Source organism: Heliconius melpomene, chromosome 19, assembly GCF_056956725.1.
Source record: "Heliconius melpomene rosina isolate 202511_hmr_F chromosome 19, ASM5695672v1, whole genome shotgun sequence".
Lineage (NCBI taxonomy): Eukaryota > Metazoa > Arthropoda > Insecta > Lepidoptera > Nymphalidae > Heliconius > Heliconius melpomene.
The window spans coordinates 2,440,742-2,460,117 of record NC_140407.1 but is presented as its reverse complement, the minus strand read 5'-3'; the positions used below and the strand labels follow the sequence as shown (position 1 = coordinate 2,460,117).

Genomic DNA, 19,376 nt, shown 5'->3' with positions numbered 1-19,376 from the left:
AATAAAAAAGTCTTACAAAGAATACCCCAAATTACTGTTTTAATTGCAAGTCTAGATATGTAAGTTGAATTTGATTATATTGTATAAATACTAAAATCAAGTATTCGTAGCAAGATTTGAGGTTAAAAAAAAATCGGAACTTTTGGCCCCGCTCTCCCCTACATGTTTACTTTTTGGAACTTCAAATACTACCAGTTACTACCAGTTCACTAAGGTTAATGGCTCAGCCCTAAGGAGAACAGGCGCAAAAAACTCAACAGCACTTTTTCAATCAGTTGTATATAATTATAATAATAAATATATTTAATAAATATAACTAAACAATAATTCAAATATTATTTGGATTTTGTTACAGCAGATATGGCCTGAACAACAAATATTCAGGAACCGTACATGAACCAACAAAATAACCATTTAATAGTATTTATTAATATCAAAATATACAAAACCCGAAAAATGGATCAAATATTTTTATCTATATTTTAATGCAGTAAATAAATAACAATTTGTGTTTTAGGAATTGTTTTGATTCTGCTTGCAAAAATTGTCACGTTTAGGAGTAGAAAAATGTTTTTGTTTGTTTGGTTTGTTAGCAAATTACCAGGATTAAAAATTTAAAATAAACTAGTAGAAGTGGCATTCTCCTCTCTTACCTCTTTAAATTATGTGGGGTTCCTGGCAAAGATTTTATTGATTGAAGAATTACTCATAGGTCCCGACTGTTAATCCTAATAAACTATTGCGCCTGTTTATTTTATTTTCAGTTTTATGCAGTCGGGGTTATTGTTATTTTTAAATATTTTTTTTATTTTTTATTTTTTTGTTAGGATTCTTTGAAATAAATCATCGTATTGAGTTCTTGAATTTGATATCCATTCTCACCTATCTAAGAACACTTGAGCTACTAAATCGAATCTAACAATACCTATTCAATATCTTACATACATAAATACATACAAGATACGGGCGAAAAACATAATAGACTGAGATCCGGCCGTTGAATCCTGCATATACGAGTTTTCTTAATTAAATCTATATTAATGAATAATACATGATTAGTAGAACAGATTACACCTGGGTTGCCTGGAAGAATCCTGCCGCAATCACCTTTAATTACATTTTTTCGTAACTCATTTTTGGAGAAAATTGCACCCATACGTTTTTTATATGAATCGCACATCACTTGAAAGATAATCGCATAAGGAATCGGAAAATTAAGGGTTGCCAGCTCTCAGTCTGCCGCAAGTCTAGGGTTGCCTGGTTTAAACATGTCACTAAATGTTAATAATTTGCACTCATGTGTTTTTTTAATGAATTATATATCAAATTAAAGCTTATTTTTTTCTGAACACTATAAAACAGGGTTGTCTGGAAAATTCCTGCCGCAAACAGGGGTTGCCAGCGTTTGAAATATTTTATTCCGGTTCCGTTTGACTATGAGAATAGACGATGAAATGCGCGGTCTGCCTTATGTTTTAAAGTAAAATATTATACAATAGAAGGTCAATCTTAAAATCAATGTTTATTCTAATTGTTCACCTGTTAAATGATGATTTGATTCATATTAAGTACACGCAGAAAACTATTTAAAGATGAAATCATTCTTATTTTTCAAGTAAAATAATAATCCATAATATTGAGTCTTCGCAAAATGTATTTTATAAATAGTAATATTTAGTTAAATAACCCTTTTAAAACAACTAAATTATCTAATTAAGTAAATGTTTACAAATATCGATCTACTATAAGGTATTAATTACAACATGATTCCTTAATATAATGAGAGGTGACAATTATCACGGATATTTTTTTTATTAATTAAGAAAATAAGGAAAATTATATTTCAATAAACAATCTCTCTCTCTTCGCCCTCTGCTTGTTTGATTTGACAACGCCGTCCGTATCCGTAGAAAGAACTATGGCGCCCATCTTTTTGGTACGAATATTTAGGTTTTTGGAAAGTAAATGAAAACTATTTAACTAATAAAAACTATTAAAATATAGATAAAAAAATGTCGCTAGCAAGAACTTGTCTGTCTATGCTGATAGTTTTTAAGGCATTTAGGTCTGAAAGAATTGTTCTTATTATTATAATAAAGCGTAATCACTCACTCACGTCCCTAACTTAGTGTAATCAAAACTGAGGCAACTCCCACGGCCACAATTGTCTACATTTTATTAAACTATATAATATTAAACATTAAAGTATACTTACGTTTTGCATTAGAAAATAATTAAAAAATATTTCTTTATATTTTTGTTTGAAAACAATGAACTTTTTGTAACACTGTAAATGATAACCGTGCATTGTGTCACTATTTAAAAAAAATTCACTGTATTTAAAATTTATTTTTTGGCGAAACAATAACATAATTTTACACTTTTGGAGAGATTCCTTGTTAAATTCTATCACATTTTCACTCCTGCCGCACAAAAAACACGTCTTCATTTTTGTCAAGTAAAAACGTCTTTACTCCAAAACGAAAGGTAAGCTAAGGTAATATGCTCAAAAACAACTCATTTGGCCATCTGCACTTTCACTGTATTTAGAAACAATACATTTTCGAAAATAATTTTATTGCATTTAGTTTACTTTGTATCGCGCCGAAAATGTTTATCTATAGTAAAAAATAGCCAACTAATTGATATTTGCCGACTCTTGGTCATAAACCGTAAATAGCGTTTTTTAGTCGGTATTACTGTCGGATTTTCTTCGAATTTATTTTGCTAACTTAGTTTTGTTTATTATAATTCTATTATATATATTTCTTTCCTATGCAAATTATTAAAAATTGCGTGAGAAAAAAAAATTGCGGCAAGCGTTGTCAAATCAAACAAGTAGAGGACGAAGAGAGAGAGAGAGAGATAGAGAGTTCATTGAAATGTATTTTTCAATATAATTAATAAAAAAAATATCCGCAATAATGGTCACCCTTCATTATATTAAGGGAACATGATGTATATGTATGTATATTAATAGTTTATAGTAGATCGATATTTGTAAACATTTATTTAATTAAATAATTTAATTGTTTCAAAATGGTCATTTAAATTAATAAATAAATATTAGTATTTAGAAAATAGATTTTGCAAAGACTCAATATTATAGATTCATTATTTTACTTGAAAAATAACAATGATTTCATCTTTAAATAGTTTTCTGCGTGTACTTAATATGAATCAAATCATCATTTAACAGGTGAACAATTAGAATAAACATTGATTTTAAGATTGACCTTCTATTGTATAATATTTTACTTTAAAACATAAGGCAGACCGCGCATTTCATCGTCTATTCTCATAGTCAAACGGAACCGGAATAAAATATTTCAAACGCTGGCAACCCCTGTTTGCGGCAGGAATTTTCCAGACAACCCTGTTTTATAGTGTTCAGAAAAAAATAAGCTTTAATTTGATATATAATTCATTAAAAAAATACATGAGTGCAAATTATTAACATTTAGTGACATGTTTAAACCAGGCAACCCTAGACTTGCGGCAGACTGAGAGCTGGCAACCCTTAATTTTCCGATTCCTTATGCGATTATCTTTCAAGTGATGTGCGATTCATATAAAAAACGTATGGGTGCAATTTTCTCCAAAAATGAGTTACGAAAAAATGTAATTAAAGGTGATTGCGGCAGGATTCTTCCAGGCAACCCAGGTGTAATCTGTTCTACTAATCATGTATTATTCATTAATATAGATTTAATTAAGAAAACTCGTATATGCAGGATTCAACGGCCGGATCTCAGGGTATAACCCTTCCTTAGCAGTCAGGAATAATGTTTCATAAGAATGTAACAACACAGTGACAGATGGTATTTCACTGATATGTATTTTAAAAAAAATGTATTATTTATTTATTATTTGTTAAATATTTTTTGCTTTGTAACTCTTAAAATAAAAAAAAATGTTTTACAGATCCATAATCTTTTTATTATAAAAATTCGACAATTAATAGAACAAGCAATACATTTAAAAACATGAAAACACACATTTCACCAGCAAAATAGGACAGAATATATGAAGACGTATCTTAAAGCTATGAATTTTAGTTGAGCTTGTTCTTTACTACTATATAATTAGAGGTGGACCTATTAACCGTGAATCAAAACAGTGTTATTTCCTTCTTTCAATAGCAATGTGGTGTCCAGATACGGGTCTCAATATAATATCCAATTTATTTATAAGTTTTGTGTAATCTCCGGTTATTTTGTAATTCCTGATTAAATGAGCCAATGTAATTTTCATGAACATATATGCGTATGATCTACCTGAAAAGAAATTTTATATTTATTTTTTCAATTTCACGCATATAGCAGAAGACAAATTTTCAAGACATTTAGAGATGAGTGTAAGTCTGGTAAGTAGATATATACAAATATTTAAATTATATGATGAAATTATGGTGTCGGTGCGCAACATTACTTTACACCTTGTTTTCTTACCTATGCACACTCTTCTTCCAAAACTAAAAGCAGCGTAAGCTGACGGTATTTTAGGTAACCTAGCTGGATCTAGCCATCTTTCGGGAATAAATTCATCGGCATCGGGTCCCCATATTGGATGGCGGTGTATTCCATGTCCTAATATAATACAAGCATGGCCTTTGTATAACGTGCAGTTTCCTGTGTTAAAAGACATTACTTAAATAATGATTTTACCAATAATAACACGCTTTGCAAAATGAAATGCTCAATCTGATCTATTTCAAAGGTATCATAATCAAATATAATAATACTATATATATAAAAGGACTTGTCCTTACTGACTGAGGTAAGACGCACGCACAGCCGTAACCGCTGATGGTAGAAACGTGAAATTTGGACAGATGTTTACTTTCGTAATCTGAACATCCACTAAGAAGGGATTTTGAAAAATTTTTACCCTAAAATGATGAAATTGAAATGATTTGTATGGAAAAAAAATTTAATCGGCACCGATTTTTATTAAATTTTAAATTTAGATTTTTAAAAGTATTTAATTGAACACGTGTTTCATTGTTTTCTAGAATTCTCCCCCTAAGGGTGCAAATAAGGGGTTGAAATTTTGTATGGATTTTTTTTAAATCGGCATCAATTTTTATCTTTTAAGAATAACGTGTAGTGATCATATTTCTGTCTAAAAATAGTAATTTCAATATATTTTTTATTGTGAGGGATATTTTTCCATAATGGTATTAATCCTTATCCTTTAAAATTCTTTATTAAATTTCTACGTTAAACGAAGATAAAATTTGCTTTTTACACTATTTCGAAATTGCGAATAGTATTAGAGAACGCATTTAATTGTTGACACGTCCCGCCGTTCACCGCCGACACATCAGCTGTGCCGACTCAAGTTTTACTTATCCCTTACTCTCAGCATATAAATAAGTATATTAGTTACGTTGGCCATTTAATGTAGATCAAAACTGTCTTTTACTGTTTTTTTATTTTAATAAGTACTTTAGAAGTTGTTACAATATGAAAACATTCTTGCTGCGAAACGCGCCCCGCGACGTTTTGCTTATACAAGCGCGTCATGAGCAGCCATCGGTGATTCAGTGGTAGAATGCTCGCCTGCCACGCGGGCCCGGGTTCGATTCCCGGCCAATGCATTCTATTTAATTTTCCTCACAGGCAGCCATGTATTGCTTGCTTTTCATCAGGGACAGAATACCCTCTTCAGCATTAACCACAAGCTCGAAAAAAAAACCCGCCTGTCTCTATAGCAACGAAGATTTAGATGCGTTTGCACGTATTGGATAATTGGAGTTGAATGTATTATTTCAGCGCGATATATTTGGTTTCATATCATCAACCGATCTGAAACGTCAATAACTTCACTGATTTTAATAGAGTTAGCATTAACATCGAAAATTCGTTTGAACATAAAAGACGCAAAAGTTGGTGTTGTATATCTAATAATCACCACTGAATCACCGATGGCTGCTCATGACTCGCTTGTATAAGCAAAACGTCGCGGGGCGCGTTTCGCAGCAAGAATGTTTTCATATTGTAACAACTTCTAAAGTACTTATTAAAATAAAAAAACAGTAAAAGACAGTTTTGATCTACATTAAATGGCCAACGTAACTAATATACTTATTTATATGCTGAGAGTAAGGGATAAGTAAAACTTGAGTCGGCACAGCTGATGTGTCGGCGGTGAACGGCGGGACGTGTCAACAATTAAATGCGTTCTCTAATACTATTCGCAATTTCGAAATAGTGTAAAAAGCAAATTTTATCTTCGTTTAACGTAGAAATTTAATAAAGAATTTTAAAGGATAAGGATTAATACCATTATGGAAAAATATCCCTCACAATAAAAAATATATTGAAATTACTATTTTTAGACAGAAATATGATCACTACACGTTATTCTTAAAAGATAAAAATATGCTGTCGCGGACTTTTTTGTAGATCTTATTAAGAGGAATAATACTCCAGTACATTTTTTTCATGTAGTACTTACCATTAAAGCAGCGCATGCGCGAAAGTGTCTCAACGGGTAGGACTTTATACACATTTATCGTATTTATGTTAATTTACATAAGAATGTACAAATAATAAACTATATATAAACCTTCCCTGAGAAATACTCGATCTAATGGTGAAAATCGCATAAAAATCCGTTGGGTGGTTTAGAAGAAGAAGAGTTAGAAAGTTCAGACAGACACGAAAAGCGACTTTGTTTTATAAGATATAGGATAGGATAGGATAAGATAGGATAGGATAGGATAATATAAGTGGGGGAGATCCGCCAAGATCGAATTGGGCTCGGTACTGCCTGGCTCCGCTGTCCAGTGGCAGCGGCGAAGAAGGTCAGCGGCGGAAGGCTGTTGGTCGGCTTTGTGTCGGCACGCGTGCAGTTACTGCAGCCTCGCGCGCTGCGCTGCTTCCGCTGCCACGAAGTAGGGCATATCGCGGCTAATTGCACGAGTGATAAAGACCGGAGTGCACACTGTTACAGGTGCGGAAAGCCAGGGCACAAACAAAGTAGTTGCTCTGCTTCGGCGCATTGTCCTATTTGTGAGGACGCAAAAAGGCCCGCGGATCATCTGGCAGGTGGAGCAGCGTGCGCCAAGATGTGCGCTCAATCGAAGAAGCGGAGAGGTGCGGCGAGGCGAACAAGCCGAAGCCGACCTGAAGCCCCGACGCAGGGCGAGGAGCTGCAGCACATGGAGCATCAATAATGGCGCTCCACGTGCTCCAGGCGAACATCAACCACTGTGCCAGAGCCCAAGACTTATTGGTCCAAAGCCTGGTGCAGTGGTCGATTCAGGTGGCGGTCGTTGCGGAGCCCTATAGCATTCCTGCGCGTGACAACTGGGTCGCAGACAACACCGGAGTGGTAGCTCTGGTCACCCAGATCGCTGCGGGCTCTCCGCCCTTTTCGCGAATAGAGAAGGGTGCGGGATGCGTCGCGGCACATGTCGGCGACCTAGTTGTCATAGGCGTCTACTTTTCCCCCAATCGAACTCTTGCAGAGTTCGAGGAATACCTAATCCGTTTGGGGGAAATGGTGGAAAGACACCGTGCGGCGGAGGTCTTGGTTGCAGGAGACCTGAATGCTAAATCCAGCGTATCTGGCTCCGCAAGGACGGACGTACGTGGTGCGACACTGGAGGAGTGGATTGTTGCTACCGGCTTGTCAGTTCTCAACCGGGGGACTACAAACACGTGCGTGCGAAAGCAGGGCGGGTCCGTCGTAGACATAACGTTTGCGAGCCCTATCCTAGCGCGCCGTGTTCAGGGCTGGCGAGTGCTGAATGATGTGGAGACTCTCTCGGACCATCTCTACATCCAATATGAGATCTCCACACATTCAGCGGTGCAGTCAGCCCCCAGTACAACTTCGGGAGAGTTCGGACCGCGGTGGCGACTTGGGTGTCTCGACAGAGAACTCCTGGAGGAGGCTGCGATAGTGCAGGCCTGGCTGCCCCAGAGCTTGGCGTCTGTGGAAGACGCTGCCACCTGGGCGCAGAGGGCTATGACGCGTATCTGCGACGCGTCTATGCCCCGTTCCAGGCACCGCCCTCAGCGGCGACAAGTGTACTGGTGGTCGGGAGAGATCGCTCAATTGCGTGTCACCTGCATTGAGGCGAGACGCCAGTACACGCACTATCGCAGGCGGGTACGCCGAGAGGAAGAGGAGGAGGAACGGCGGTACCGCACGTACGTCGAGGCGAGGAAAGCGCTACAGGAAGAAATCGGTCGTTCGAAAGCAGAATCTAACGACCGATTGATCGCGGGGATAGACGGGGATCCGTTCGGAACGCCGTATCGCATGGTGTGCGGCAAACTCCGGACGTGGGCTCCGCCCTTGACGCAGTCGCTCCAACCGGACGTTCTCCGAGGAGTGCTGACGTCATTGTTCCCGCAGCGGGCCAATTTTACACCACCAACCATGGCCCGCCCTGTAGCGCAGGAGGAGGAAGTGGACAGTGTCGCACCACCGGTGGATGAGACGGAGCTCGAAGAAGCTTTACGCCGATCTCGGCTCAAGAGCACCGCCCCAGGCTTGGATGGCGTTCCCGGCCGGGCGCTAACTCTGGCCCTTACCATCCTTGGGCCCAGAGTGCGAGGGCTATTCTCTGCCTGTCTGGCTCAAGCCATAATTCCACAGAGGTGGAAGACAGGCAGGCTAGTCCTCATCAAGAAGGAGGGTCGCCCGGCGGATTCAGCCACCGCCTACAGGCCCATCGTGCTCTTGAGCGAGATCGCCAAGCTCTTCGAGCGTGTTGTAGCCAGGAGGCTACAACACCACTTGGAGGGGACAGGTCCGGACCTCTCGGACCACCAGTATGGCTTCCGCAGGGGGCGTTCGACGGTGGATGCCATACTGGAGGTGAAGTCCCATGCGCAGGATGCGGTGGCCCTGGGCGATGGAGTCTTGGCGGTGTCTTTAGACATCGCCAACGCCTTTAACTCCCTGCCCTGGCCCTGCATTAAGGAGGCACTTTTATACCATCGTGTGCCTCCATACCTGCGCCGCGTCATCGGGGCTTACCTGTCCGGGAGGTCTGTGACCTTTCCGGCTCCTGGAGGAGGTTGGGAGGAGTATGAGGTGTCGGCCGGTGTTCCACAAGGATCGGTGCTGGGTCCGATCCTCTGGAACATCGGATACGACTGGGTGCTGCGAGGTGGTACCCTGAGGGGGATAAAGGTCCTCTGTTACGCCGATGACACGCTGGTCTTGGCGCAGCAGAGGACCTATCGGGAGGCGGCGGTCCTCGCGACCGCTGGAGTGGCGGAGATTGTCGGCCGCATAAAGCGGCTTGGTCTGGAGGTCGCCTTGAACAAGTCCGAGGCGTTATACTTCCATGCTCCTCGAAAGGGCCCACCACCTGATGCCCACATCGTCGTCGGTGGCGTCAACATAGACGTCAAAAGGAGCATGAAGTACCTCGGACTTGTTCTGGACGGTCGGTGGAGTTTCCGGGGCCACTTTACATCCTTGGCCCCGAAACTGATGAAGACAGCGGCGGCACTGGCGCGCCTTTTGCCCAACGTGGATGGGCCGAGCGCCACTAGCCGTCGGCTGTACACCGGAGTGGTCAGGTCGATGGCCCTCTACGGTGCTCCCGTCTGGGCGGACGCCCTGGATCGGCACAACGTCACCCTGCTGCGACGTGCGCAGAGGGTGATGGCCATCCGGGCGATACGGGGGTACCGGACCGTCTCCGGTGAGGTGGCGTGCGTGCTGGCTGGAGTCATGCCGTGGGATCTGGATGCTCTGTCTCTGGCGTCGGTCTATTGCCGGCGTCGAGGCCTAGTGTCCGGGGAACCGGCAAGCCAGGCACGCACTGAGGAGGTGCGGGTAGCCGCAATGGAGTTGTGGGAAACTCGGCTGGCAACACCATCTGCCGGCCTGAGGACGATCGAGGCTGTTCGTCCAGTGTTCCGCCAGTGGTTAGCGCGGCGTCACGGCGTCCTAACCTTCCGCATGACACAGGTGCTCACGGGGCATGGCTGCTTCGGGGGTTACCTGTGTCGGATCGCCGGGAGGGAGCCCGACGCTCGCTGCCACCACTGCGACGACTGCCTCGATGAGACGGCCCAGCACACGTTGGAGGTGTGCTCAGCCTGGGCGTCTCAACGTCGCGCTTTGCGCGACGTCATAGGGGACGACCTTTCCCTGCCGGCCGTGGTCAAGGCTATGGCCGGCAGCGAGACGTCGTGGGATGCGGTCTCATCCTTCTGCGAGGCAGTGGTGCTCGAGAAGGAGTCGGCGGAACGGGCGAGGGAGGCTTTTGCCGAAGTCGCCATCCGCCGTAAGAGACCGGGTCGCCGGAGGGCGGCACACGATCGCCGCCTTCCGCCCTAATGTGCCAGAGGGCGGTCAGCTTGGGGAAGCTGATCGCCTACCAACCTGGCCCGAGTAGGCGCGCGCAGGTTGCTCCCGCGCGCTACTCCGAGCAGGCCGTCGAGGGTGCCCACACACCCTTGACTCCGCGACGTGCCTTGCAGGCTCCCGCCGCCGCGTTTCGCGGAAGACTCACGTCCCCGTGTCTCGCGGCCAGTGGCGGTCGAGGAGGAGCACCGTGAGGTTTTAGTGGGTATTGGGACTGGCCTTCAGCCGGTCCACGAGTCCCACATAACCCGCTCGAGTCCCCACTCGGGCCGGTATCCGTAAAAGGATTTCCTCACGTTAAAAAAAAAAAAAAAAAAAAAAAAAAGGATAGGATAATATCCTATCCTATATCTTATAAAACAAAGTCGCTTTTATTGTGAGGGATATTTTTTCATAATGGTATTAATCCTTATCTTTTAAAATACTTTATTAATTTTCTACGTTAAACGAAGATAAAATTAGCTTTTTACAATATTTCGAAATTGCGAATAGTTTTACAGAAAAACACATTTAATTGTTGACACAACTCGCCGTTGACACATCAGCTGTATGTTACTCAAGTTTCACTTATCCCTTACTCTCAGCATATAAATAAGTATATTAGTTACATTATTAGTTAATTTTCCTATTACATATATTAGTTAATTTTCCCCACGGGCAGCCACGTAGTGCTTGCTTTACATCGTTGAATGTATTATTTAAGCGCGATATATTTGGTTTCATATTTTTTGTAGTAGTTATTAGTAGGTAGGTTTTGTTTATAATTTCTTCCGTTTAAAAATAGTCATTTAACCGTTATATATACCGTTGTCTACCCACATTTCTGTTTAACTTTTACAAATATTCACATGTTATCTTACTTACGCAGTTTCACATCTCTGTCCAAAGTTCTACCTGTCACTGGCACATTTGTATAGTATCGCAGGGTTTCTTTTATAACTGCTTCCAAGTATTTTAATTTTGATAAGTCTTGTTTCGTGACATCTCTATCGTCATCACCAAAAATATCGTTTAATCTAGAAATAAATATTTACACGATTAAAATTATGACACTATATTTTTTTAGCCTTACGCTTTATGAAGAAAGAGAGCGCAGTACGCTACGGTCTACTTCTTTCACCTCATTCACTGTCATCAACTTCTTCACACAAACCTCTTGCATTGATGAGACAGCCACATGTCAGCATTTTTGCACATTTCATCGTAAACAATGCAGTGATTGTACCGAAACGTATGTATTAAAGAAGAAGTATAAGAAAAAATAGATGAATTCTATGAAGCTGTGGTAGTATGTACTAAGTCAAGTTTTAGCCCAATCTCAGAAGATTGATTACTGAATCTGAGAGATATACCGAGTGGCAGGTACTAGGATATCACGGTAAAAATGCGAAAGAACTCGCTCTGGTAGGTTGGGCAATTTCAGAAAATGAGATATAGAATAATGGCATTGATGGTACTGAAGGAAGGACATTAAAATGCATAAAGTTCCTCTTTTTGAAATTATTATCATTTTTATAAATTTTTATTACTTCAAACAATGTTGTTTACAATTCATACTTACTCTTGAACAATCTTTTCTTGTACATCTGGAAAAGATCCAATTAGCAATATAGCATACACAAGAGTATCGGCGGTTGATTCGTAACCAGCTGCAATTATGGTATTCACATGATCTTTGATCTCGGTATCATTGAACATTTTTTCCTCTATAAATAACTCCAATAGAAGGTCCATAAATGGTTTGAATTTGGGGCCTAAAAATAATACGTAAAATTAAGTACAATCAATCCGGCTAACTTTGATTCTACGGATAAAATTGACAATGGGACCTGAACTAGTTTCGATTGAGTGAATGATACCAACACTTGTGTGTCATAGTTACCCAATTGATGGGAGTAACTTTGACAGATTACGAATTTTTTTTTTCTATACTGATGTATATTTTAAAAGGATTATGGGTAAATGGGTCTAAATAAATGGGTCGTCTATGGGTAAAAAGTATTATGAGGGCACCAATAAAACAATTTCATATTTTTGCAATGTGCATTAAATTTTAAGATATGGTGTAAAATCACTCTTATCTATCAAAGCTACACATGTTTACTGTGTTTATTAATTAAATATAAACTTTGTTATTTGTGGTCTTTTTTATAAGGGATAAAATTTATACTATTTGTAAAGATTTATACCTTTTGTCTCTTTGTCAATTAATCCGTTTCTATTGTTAAGGAATTCTTCTTTTCGTTTCTTAAGAACCTATAATAAAAATTCTAAATTTCTAAATTAATTTCTAAATTTCTAAATAATTCTAAATTCAGAAAAACCTTGTGTTTTTCTGAATTTAAAAATATTCATTGAAGAGGTCGTGGCACAGCGTCTGACTGAATGCGTTCCAGTTGTGAATTCAATTCCCTTTTGGGGAAATGAATTACTTTCAATTCCTAGCACTCACACGGAATGCATTGAAATGTCTCGACACGAAAATTATGGCTATATACGGAGTACAGCTACTAAAACTTAATAAGTACAACAAAAATGAAATTAAAAATAATTCAAAACATCATTACCGTGTTTGATAAGTGATGTAGAATTTCCACATATTTATCTTGTTTTTTCTTTTTCGGTGACAAATTGAATATAAAGTCTGGGTAGAGCCAGATTTTTTGGATTCTGTCTACGAATATGCTTAATATTTTGCCTAGAGTAAGCATGTATTCGTTATTCTGAATTGATTCATCGGTCATATCTATTCCAAATGCTGTGACTGTATTAAATAATACAATAGTTTTAATTAAAAACTTATATACTTAGCTATAGTATTATAAATAACTAGCGGACGCGCGCAGCTTCACTTGCGTATTTTGGGGTGAATTCTAATAACCCATGAAACATGTGTTCAATTAAATATTTTTAAGAGTCTAAATTTCAAATTTTATAAAAATCGGTGGCGATTTAATTTTTTTTCCATACAAACTTTGAACCCCTATTTCACCCCTTTAGGGTTAAAATTTTTCAAAAACCCTTCTTAGTGGATGTCCAGTTTACAAAAGTAAACATCTGTCCAAATTTCAAGTTTCCACCATCAGCGGTTACGGCTGTGCGTGCGTCTTACCTCAGTCAGTGAGGACAAGTCCTTTTATATATATAGATAAATAAAAAATAAAAAAATCGTGTCTCCGTTACCGGCAATCTGTAAAATTCGATATTCTGTACAATACAATACCTCTGCAAAGTATCAATAAAACGTGTAGGTAATGCATGAAATATTATTTATTTTATATTGTTTTTAGGTATTCAGGTTCGAATAGCGTATGCGTAGCCGGTAATGTATGTATAAGAAGAGAGCTAGGAAGAAAAGGAGGGAGGGAGGCAGACAATATACAGAGTGTTTTTATCAGCACCACTTTTAATGAAACCACAGTTTTAACTAGTCTTTAAAAGCCTAATACAATTTTTTTACCCCAAAAATGTAAATTATTTTTTCAAACAAAATAAATAATTAAATTATCGTTGTAAATTAAAACGCCATTTGTTATGAACGACGAAAACAGGCATAAACCTATCATAAAGAGACACCGCCGCATACGCCTTATTCACTAGATCGAGTCGTAGGTATTGGCGGCAAAGATGTATGGAATTAATGTCTATTGAATGTAATGCAGGATAGCTGCCAGCTAATGTAATAGATTGTGATTGTACCATTGACTTTGAAAAGAGCAACTGTTGAGTTTCTTGCCGGCTCTTCTCAGCAGAACTGCCTTCCGAACTGGTGGTAGCTTTTTGTTCATATGTTCATTCGACGATTCAAAAGTTCTTATTATAAGTTTATTTGAATAAAGAATATTTTGAATTTGAATTTGAATTTGAATTTGACCTAACCTTCCGCACTACAGGTACTCTCGGGGCATGGCTGTTCTGAGAGATACCTGACTCGTACAATTAAAGGCGACATATATTTGCTAGTCCGCGAGTCTTTCTAAGTTTAGATATTTCTTACTTAACCGCTTAATCTATAGCTCGAATATAAGAATCAACACAAAGCTCTATTTAATTTACACATTTCCAGTGGAACAGCATGTGCTTTATGCAATCCCTAGTATGTACATAATATTCATATTATTTCATGCATTTTCTGGACGCCCCAGGTACTCTATATATTGCCAAAATGTTGCATAGAATACTTGAATTAGAGAGTGCCGGTAATATCTGTTTTAAAAAAATTGTGTCTTTTTTATGCTTTTTTGTTATTAATTCATTTGTAAAGTGATAATGTTATTATATATCCACATTATATATACATTTCATGCTTGGTTCGACAAAAATCATTTAAAATAATTCAATCGTATACATGTAACATTTTAATTTAACACGAGTTTTTTTCTATAACATGTTGGATTTTGTAGTCAAGCAATTTGTTTCCGCAATTGATTTTTAAATGAATCTTATTGTGCACAGAAAAAAATGGCTTATTGCAAAAACATGTAAAATACTTAAATATAAAGAATATAATATAAATTTGCTTACAACATATTGCTTCCAAGGTATTACGATGAGTATAAGGAACATTATCAAATGTACCCGTTCCAATCTTTTCCTCGAGATTCTTGACGAGTCGACGACTTTGGCTATTGAAGATATCAATAAAACCATCGAGCACTATTTGATTGAATGCCGGGTTTATTAGTCGACGGTGGATATTCCATTTTTCAGCTAAATAAATAAAATTTATCGTAGATTTATATGTATAATAAATGTATGTTTCCCAAATCAAATCAGCTTCACGCCGTATCGCGCACACAGCAGGGTGGCAGAGGGAACCTATTGTTAGTTTTTTTCTTTTTATAGAAAAAGAAGAGGCAAACGAGCTCACGGGTCTTCTGATGGTATGTGATCACCGCCGCCCACAAACCCGTATAACACCAGAGGAGCTACAGATAGGTTACCGGCCTTTAAGGTGGAGATAGAGCGGCGGCACCTGGCAGCTAGGTCATAGGAAACCCCGCACAGAATTGGAATGCCTCGTATCCAGATGGTGTGGATGGTAAAAAAATTTGTGACCTGCTGGACGGTTACAAAAATTCGGCGGCAGGTAACACTACACCGAACACTCCCCACACTGCTAACACAGAACACTCCCCTTTATAAAAGAGGTAGAGAACGTACAGCGAGGAGATATCTCTACGCAAAGCCAATGTGTCAAGTCTTTCACAGATCATTGGGTTCCCAATGATTCGAATGGCTCTACGTTATATGCGATCAAATGGTTCAAGCTAATACTGAGGTGCACCAGCCCAGAGATGAGAACAGTATTCCACATTTGGACGAACCTAGGCCCCATGCAGGGCCAATCGGTGTTTTGGCGAAAGTACTGTCTCGCTCTGTTGATGACCCCAGTTTCTTAGAAGCCAATTTGGCCTTGCTTTCCTGTAAATCGGCGGGCTCGAACGAACGAGCAGTATTCTAAGTAAGACTTACGAGGTGCTGTGATCAGGCCGTGCCCAACCCAAGGCGTCATAAAGTCGTACATAATATTTTTTTTCAAACATGTGTTAGCTACCGTTACATAATCCTCTGGGTCGCTCACAACTGAAAACAAAAGGCAGTTATTAGAATTGTATAAAATATTTAATTTAATAATATATAGCTAGATAGACGTGTAGTCAGATATAATTATCTATTTAGTAGCAGCGTTAAGTTCCGCCCACAACACAAAATGTCTCGGAAAATCGATGGACAAAGTGGGTCATACATAATACTAGGTTATGTCTGCCTATCTTGCTATACATCGATACTGCATATATATAAAATGTTCAACGTTAAAAATGTTATATTTCTACGTACTATAAAATTTTGTTGGCCCAAACCACGCCGTGGCTGCACCACCAACTTCTATTGTTTTAATGGAATATTTTTTTATAGTCTCCCATACTTCTGGAAAAGAAAAATTAAGGATCTTACAGATATCATGACGTCAGTGTTTTTACTATAAATACAACTTTTATGGGTTCGTTCCTTGATCGGACGAATTATATTTGTCAACACCACTGTAAATGAAACCACAATTTTAACAACTCTATAAAAGCCTAATACAATTAAAACAGAAGAGATTTTGGCATAACTGGAAAAGTGGTTTTTTCAAACAAAACAATTAGTTACAAAATAAAACTCCATTTGTTAAGAACGACGCACGCAGACATAAACCTATTAAAGGTAAACTGCCGCATACGCCTTATTCACGAAATCGAGTCGTAGGTATTCGTGGCAATGTTCAAAGTTGGTTAACGTTTACTCGTAACTGCTCGTTTATTCGTAACTGCGTCAAACGTAATACAGTATGGATAAACATCGTGAAATGAAAAAAAACCCTTCGTCTGAGCTGTTGATTAATTATATATTTTTTAAATATTTTCCCCTATGTTCTTCCACCCTATATATAAGGGAATAGTTAACGCAATGAATAATATTAACTACATTCTATACATTGATTTTAGTTGTGTACAGCGTCATCAAAGTACATTAGAGGCTAGTCATGGCGCATTACATAGTCATATTACAAAATATATAAAAGATGACAATGACCACAGAGCCAATGCAAGCCAATTTTTTTTTGGAATAATATAAGAAATGCCATTATCCATTGCTAGATACTTAGCAAAGCTATAATTACCTGCCAGACACCTTGTTTTCATCTTAGTTACCTAATAATTGCCAAAGTAACCACCACACAAGTTCTATATTCCCTAATCGTATTTACCGACGTTGGGTGTATGCTTACAGAAACTTTCAGGCTCTATAAAATAACGAAGGTCTGGCCTTGCTGTTCTACTAATGCCTCTCTCTCTCTCTCTCTCTACGAGGAATAATCGTATAAAAATCATAGAAAAATTGTATAAAAATAACAGATTTAACATTCAAAAATAATATTTTGCTTGTTTGTAACAATATTTATGACCAGTCTAAGTATATTTCACACTAAATTATATAAATATACATTAATATATTATTATAAAAATACATTTTTTTATACAAGCACAAAAATTTAAACTAATCAAAAAAATGCATCACGTCAACGATAATTAATATGTAGGTTGGTGTCCGCCAAAGATAAAACTAGATTTTGTACTGACTAGTTTTTACTAGTAGACTACTTATTTTTTATAAATAATTTATTTTTGCTAATGTCCTCTGCAATTTACCTCAACTAAAATTGGATATCATTTTTTTGAGCTAAATTTACATACTAAACATTCCGTGTTTAAACCAGAGTAAACGCGGCTGTGGGCTTAATTGCCACTCGAGGGAATGAAATAAGTATTTAATATTTTGATTTCCTTCCACCGCCACTCAACACGCAGTGCCTCTAAGCTTCGGCGGAAATTTGGCAAGGCAGTGTCTTAACACTATGTTCCCTCTGCTTTTTTGTTTTCTTTTTGAGGCAATGCGTGTTAAATGGCAGAACCGACCCGACGCCGGAGCGATGGAATGAAAATATAAATTTAAATAAAAATTACTTCTCCTCGAGTGGGGATCGAACCACAACCAGTCGAATTTACAGTCATACTTTGTGCCCCTGCGCCATGACTGGTGCCATAAAACCGACTGGTTGGTTTGGTTCGGTTCTTTATTTATGGCGCTTCGAGCGTGCCAGTTGAGCACTATTCACTTCGCCAATGTCACGTTGTATGGTTTAATAATATATAAATGTACTTACTGACACTGTCCCCTAAAAGCAAATAGGCGTGTCCAATAAAAGGCAAACATCCGGGAATGATCGGTGGTTCGTCTTTATTTTGCTTTCTTGACATCCAGTGATATATACATAATGCCACAAAGGATAACACTACGAGCAATATATTTAACCTGTAAAACATATAGGTAACATTATAATGTTACTTGTATACAGGTATCAATAATTTCCTCCCAATTCTTTAGCCTTATGGGTTTTGTTTGTGTGGTAAATTTCATACAAAATGAAGCATAGGTATATATCTAAGAAACATCGAATAATAATTTCTACTTTTTTGTGATGAAAATCAGAAGCCCGATATTCTATTTTCAATGTACGCAAGTCGCAAGCGTGCGACAGGTCGTGAGTTCAGTTCCCATTCATGAAATATTTATTATTTTCCTTTTTTTGCTCGGGTCTTGAAGCAAAGTGCGGCGTTGAGGTCCGCCACTCAAAATGCCGCCAGAAATCGGCGGAAAGTAGGGACCCTAAATAGGGTACCCAGCTTAATGCGTGCATCTAATACAGCGTGAAGTTGAAAAAAATAAACTTTTTCAAAAGCTTAAAAGTTTCCGAAACAATTACTTACATATTTCAAACTAAGTTCAAAAATAGCAATTTTATCTTTGCGAGGCACTATCCATGACACTATAAAATTATGTCTTGTACGACCACTTCTTTTATATATTTTGCTAAATACTGCGTTTGCATAAAAAGTATGAACATAAATAGTCCTTGTTAGAATGAGAGATAAGCTACCTGGTAAATAACTTAAAACCAGTTTATTTAGAAAAAAATTGATTAGATATAAAAATATTATTTAATACATAACTTTAATTTTCAATGAACTTTCATTATATATACCTATGTTACTTTTATTATATGTATTTTATTATAGTCTTATTCCAGAGGAGGATCCTCTTGAATAAGGTTTTATATTATTTTTTTGTGTTATTACACACTTACAAAAACTTTTTAGAAAACGAATAAAAGATTGAACAAGCGGAATCTGAACCCGCGCCTCTTGGAACCCGCTCAAGCACTCTGACCACTAAGCCATACGTTGTCATCAAGTTACGTCAAAATTCTTATACGCTTGTTTCAACTTATTTATGTCATTAGAATTTCTATATTTTTACAAATTTCCAAAGATAGTCGAGTTAAAAATCATTTTTTATCGCTATCAAATTTGTAGGTATGTATGTAATTGAAATTTATTTAATTATATATTTAGTTATCTATAGATTATATTATAACATTTTTTCTACAGCTATTTATGTAAATTAGTATGTAATTCATAACGTAT

At 38.2% G+C, this 19,376-nt stretch overlaps 1 protein-coding gene across 1 annotated transcript; it reads right to left on the bottom strand.

Annotated features, from left to right (window-relative positions):
- Positions 1 to 3,968: 3,968 nt before the first annotated feature.
- On the bottom strand, positions 3,969 to 18,198 carry LOC146528317 (cytochrome P450 4V2-like). Its single transcript, XM_085203390.1, has 10 exons — positions 18,056 to 18,198; positions 16,186 to 16,275; positions 15,820 to 15,930; positions 14,869 to 15,054; positions 12,912 to 13,108; positions 12,534 to 12,600; positions 11,906 to 12,098; positions 11,209 to 11,360; positions 4,452 to 4,631; positions 3,969 to 4,277 (listed from the first exon to the last, which is right to left on the bottom strand). The coding sequence occupies exons 1-10, from the start codon at positions 18,147 to 18,149 to the stop codon at positions 4,123 to 4,125; spliced, it is 1,425 nt and encodes a 474-aa protein (XP_085059516.1). The 5' UTR covers positions 18,150 to 18,198; the 3' UTR covers positions 3,969 to 4,122.
- Between the last annotated feature and the right edge of the window lie 1,178 nt (positions 18,199 to 19,376).

Excerpts from the sequence above, each read along its gene's own strand:
- LOC146528317 (XM_085203390.1), bottom strand. The coding sequence starts at position 18,149 with ATGTCAAGAAAGCAAAATAAAGACGAACCACCGATCATTCCCGGATGT. Across the intron at positions 15,931-16,185 it reads TGGGCCAACAAAATTTTATA|TTGTGAGCGACCCAGAGGAT; the intron begins GTACGTAGAAAT and ends TTTTGTTTTCAG. Across the intron at positions 4,632-11,208 it reads GGACAGAGATGTGAAACTGC|GAAACTGCACGTTATACAAA; the intron begins GTAAGTAAGATA and ends CTTTTAACACAG.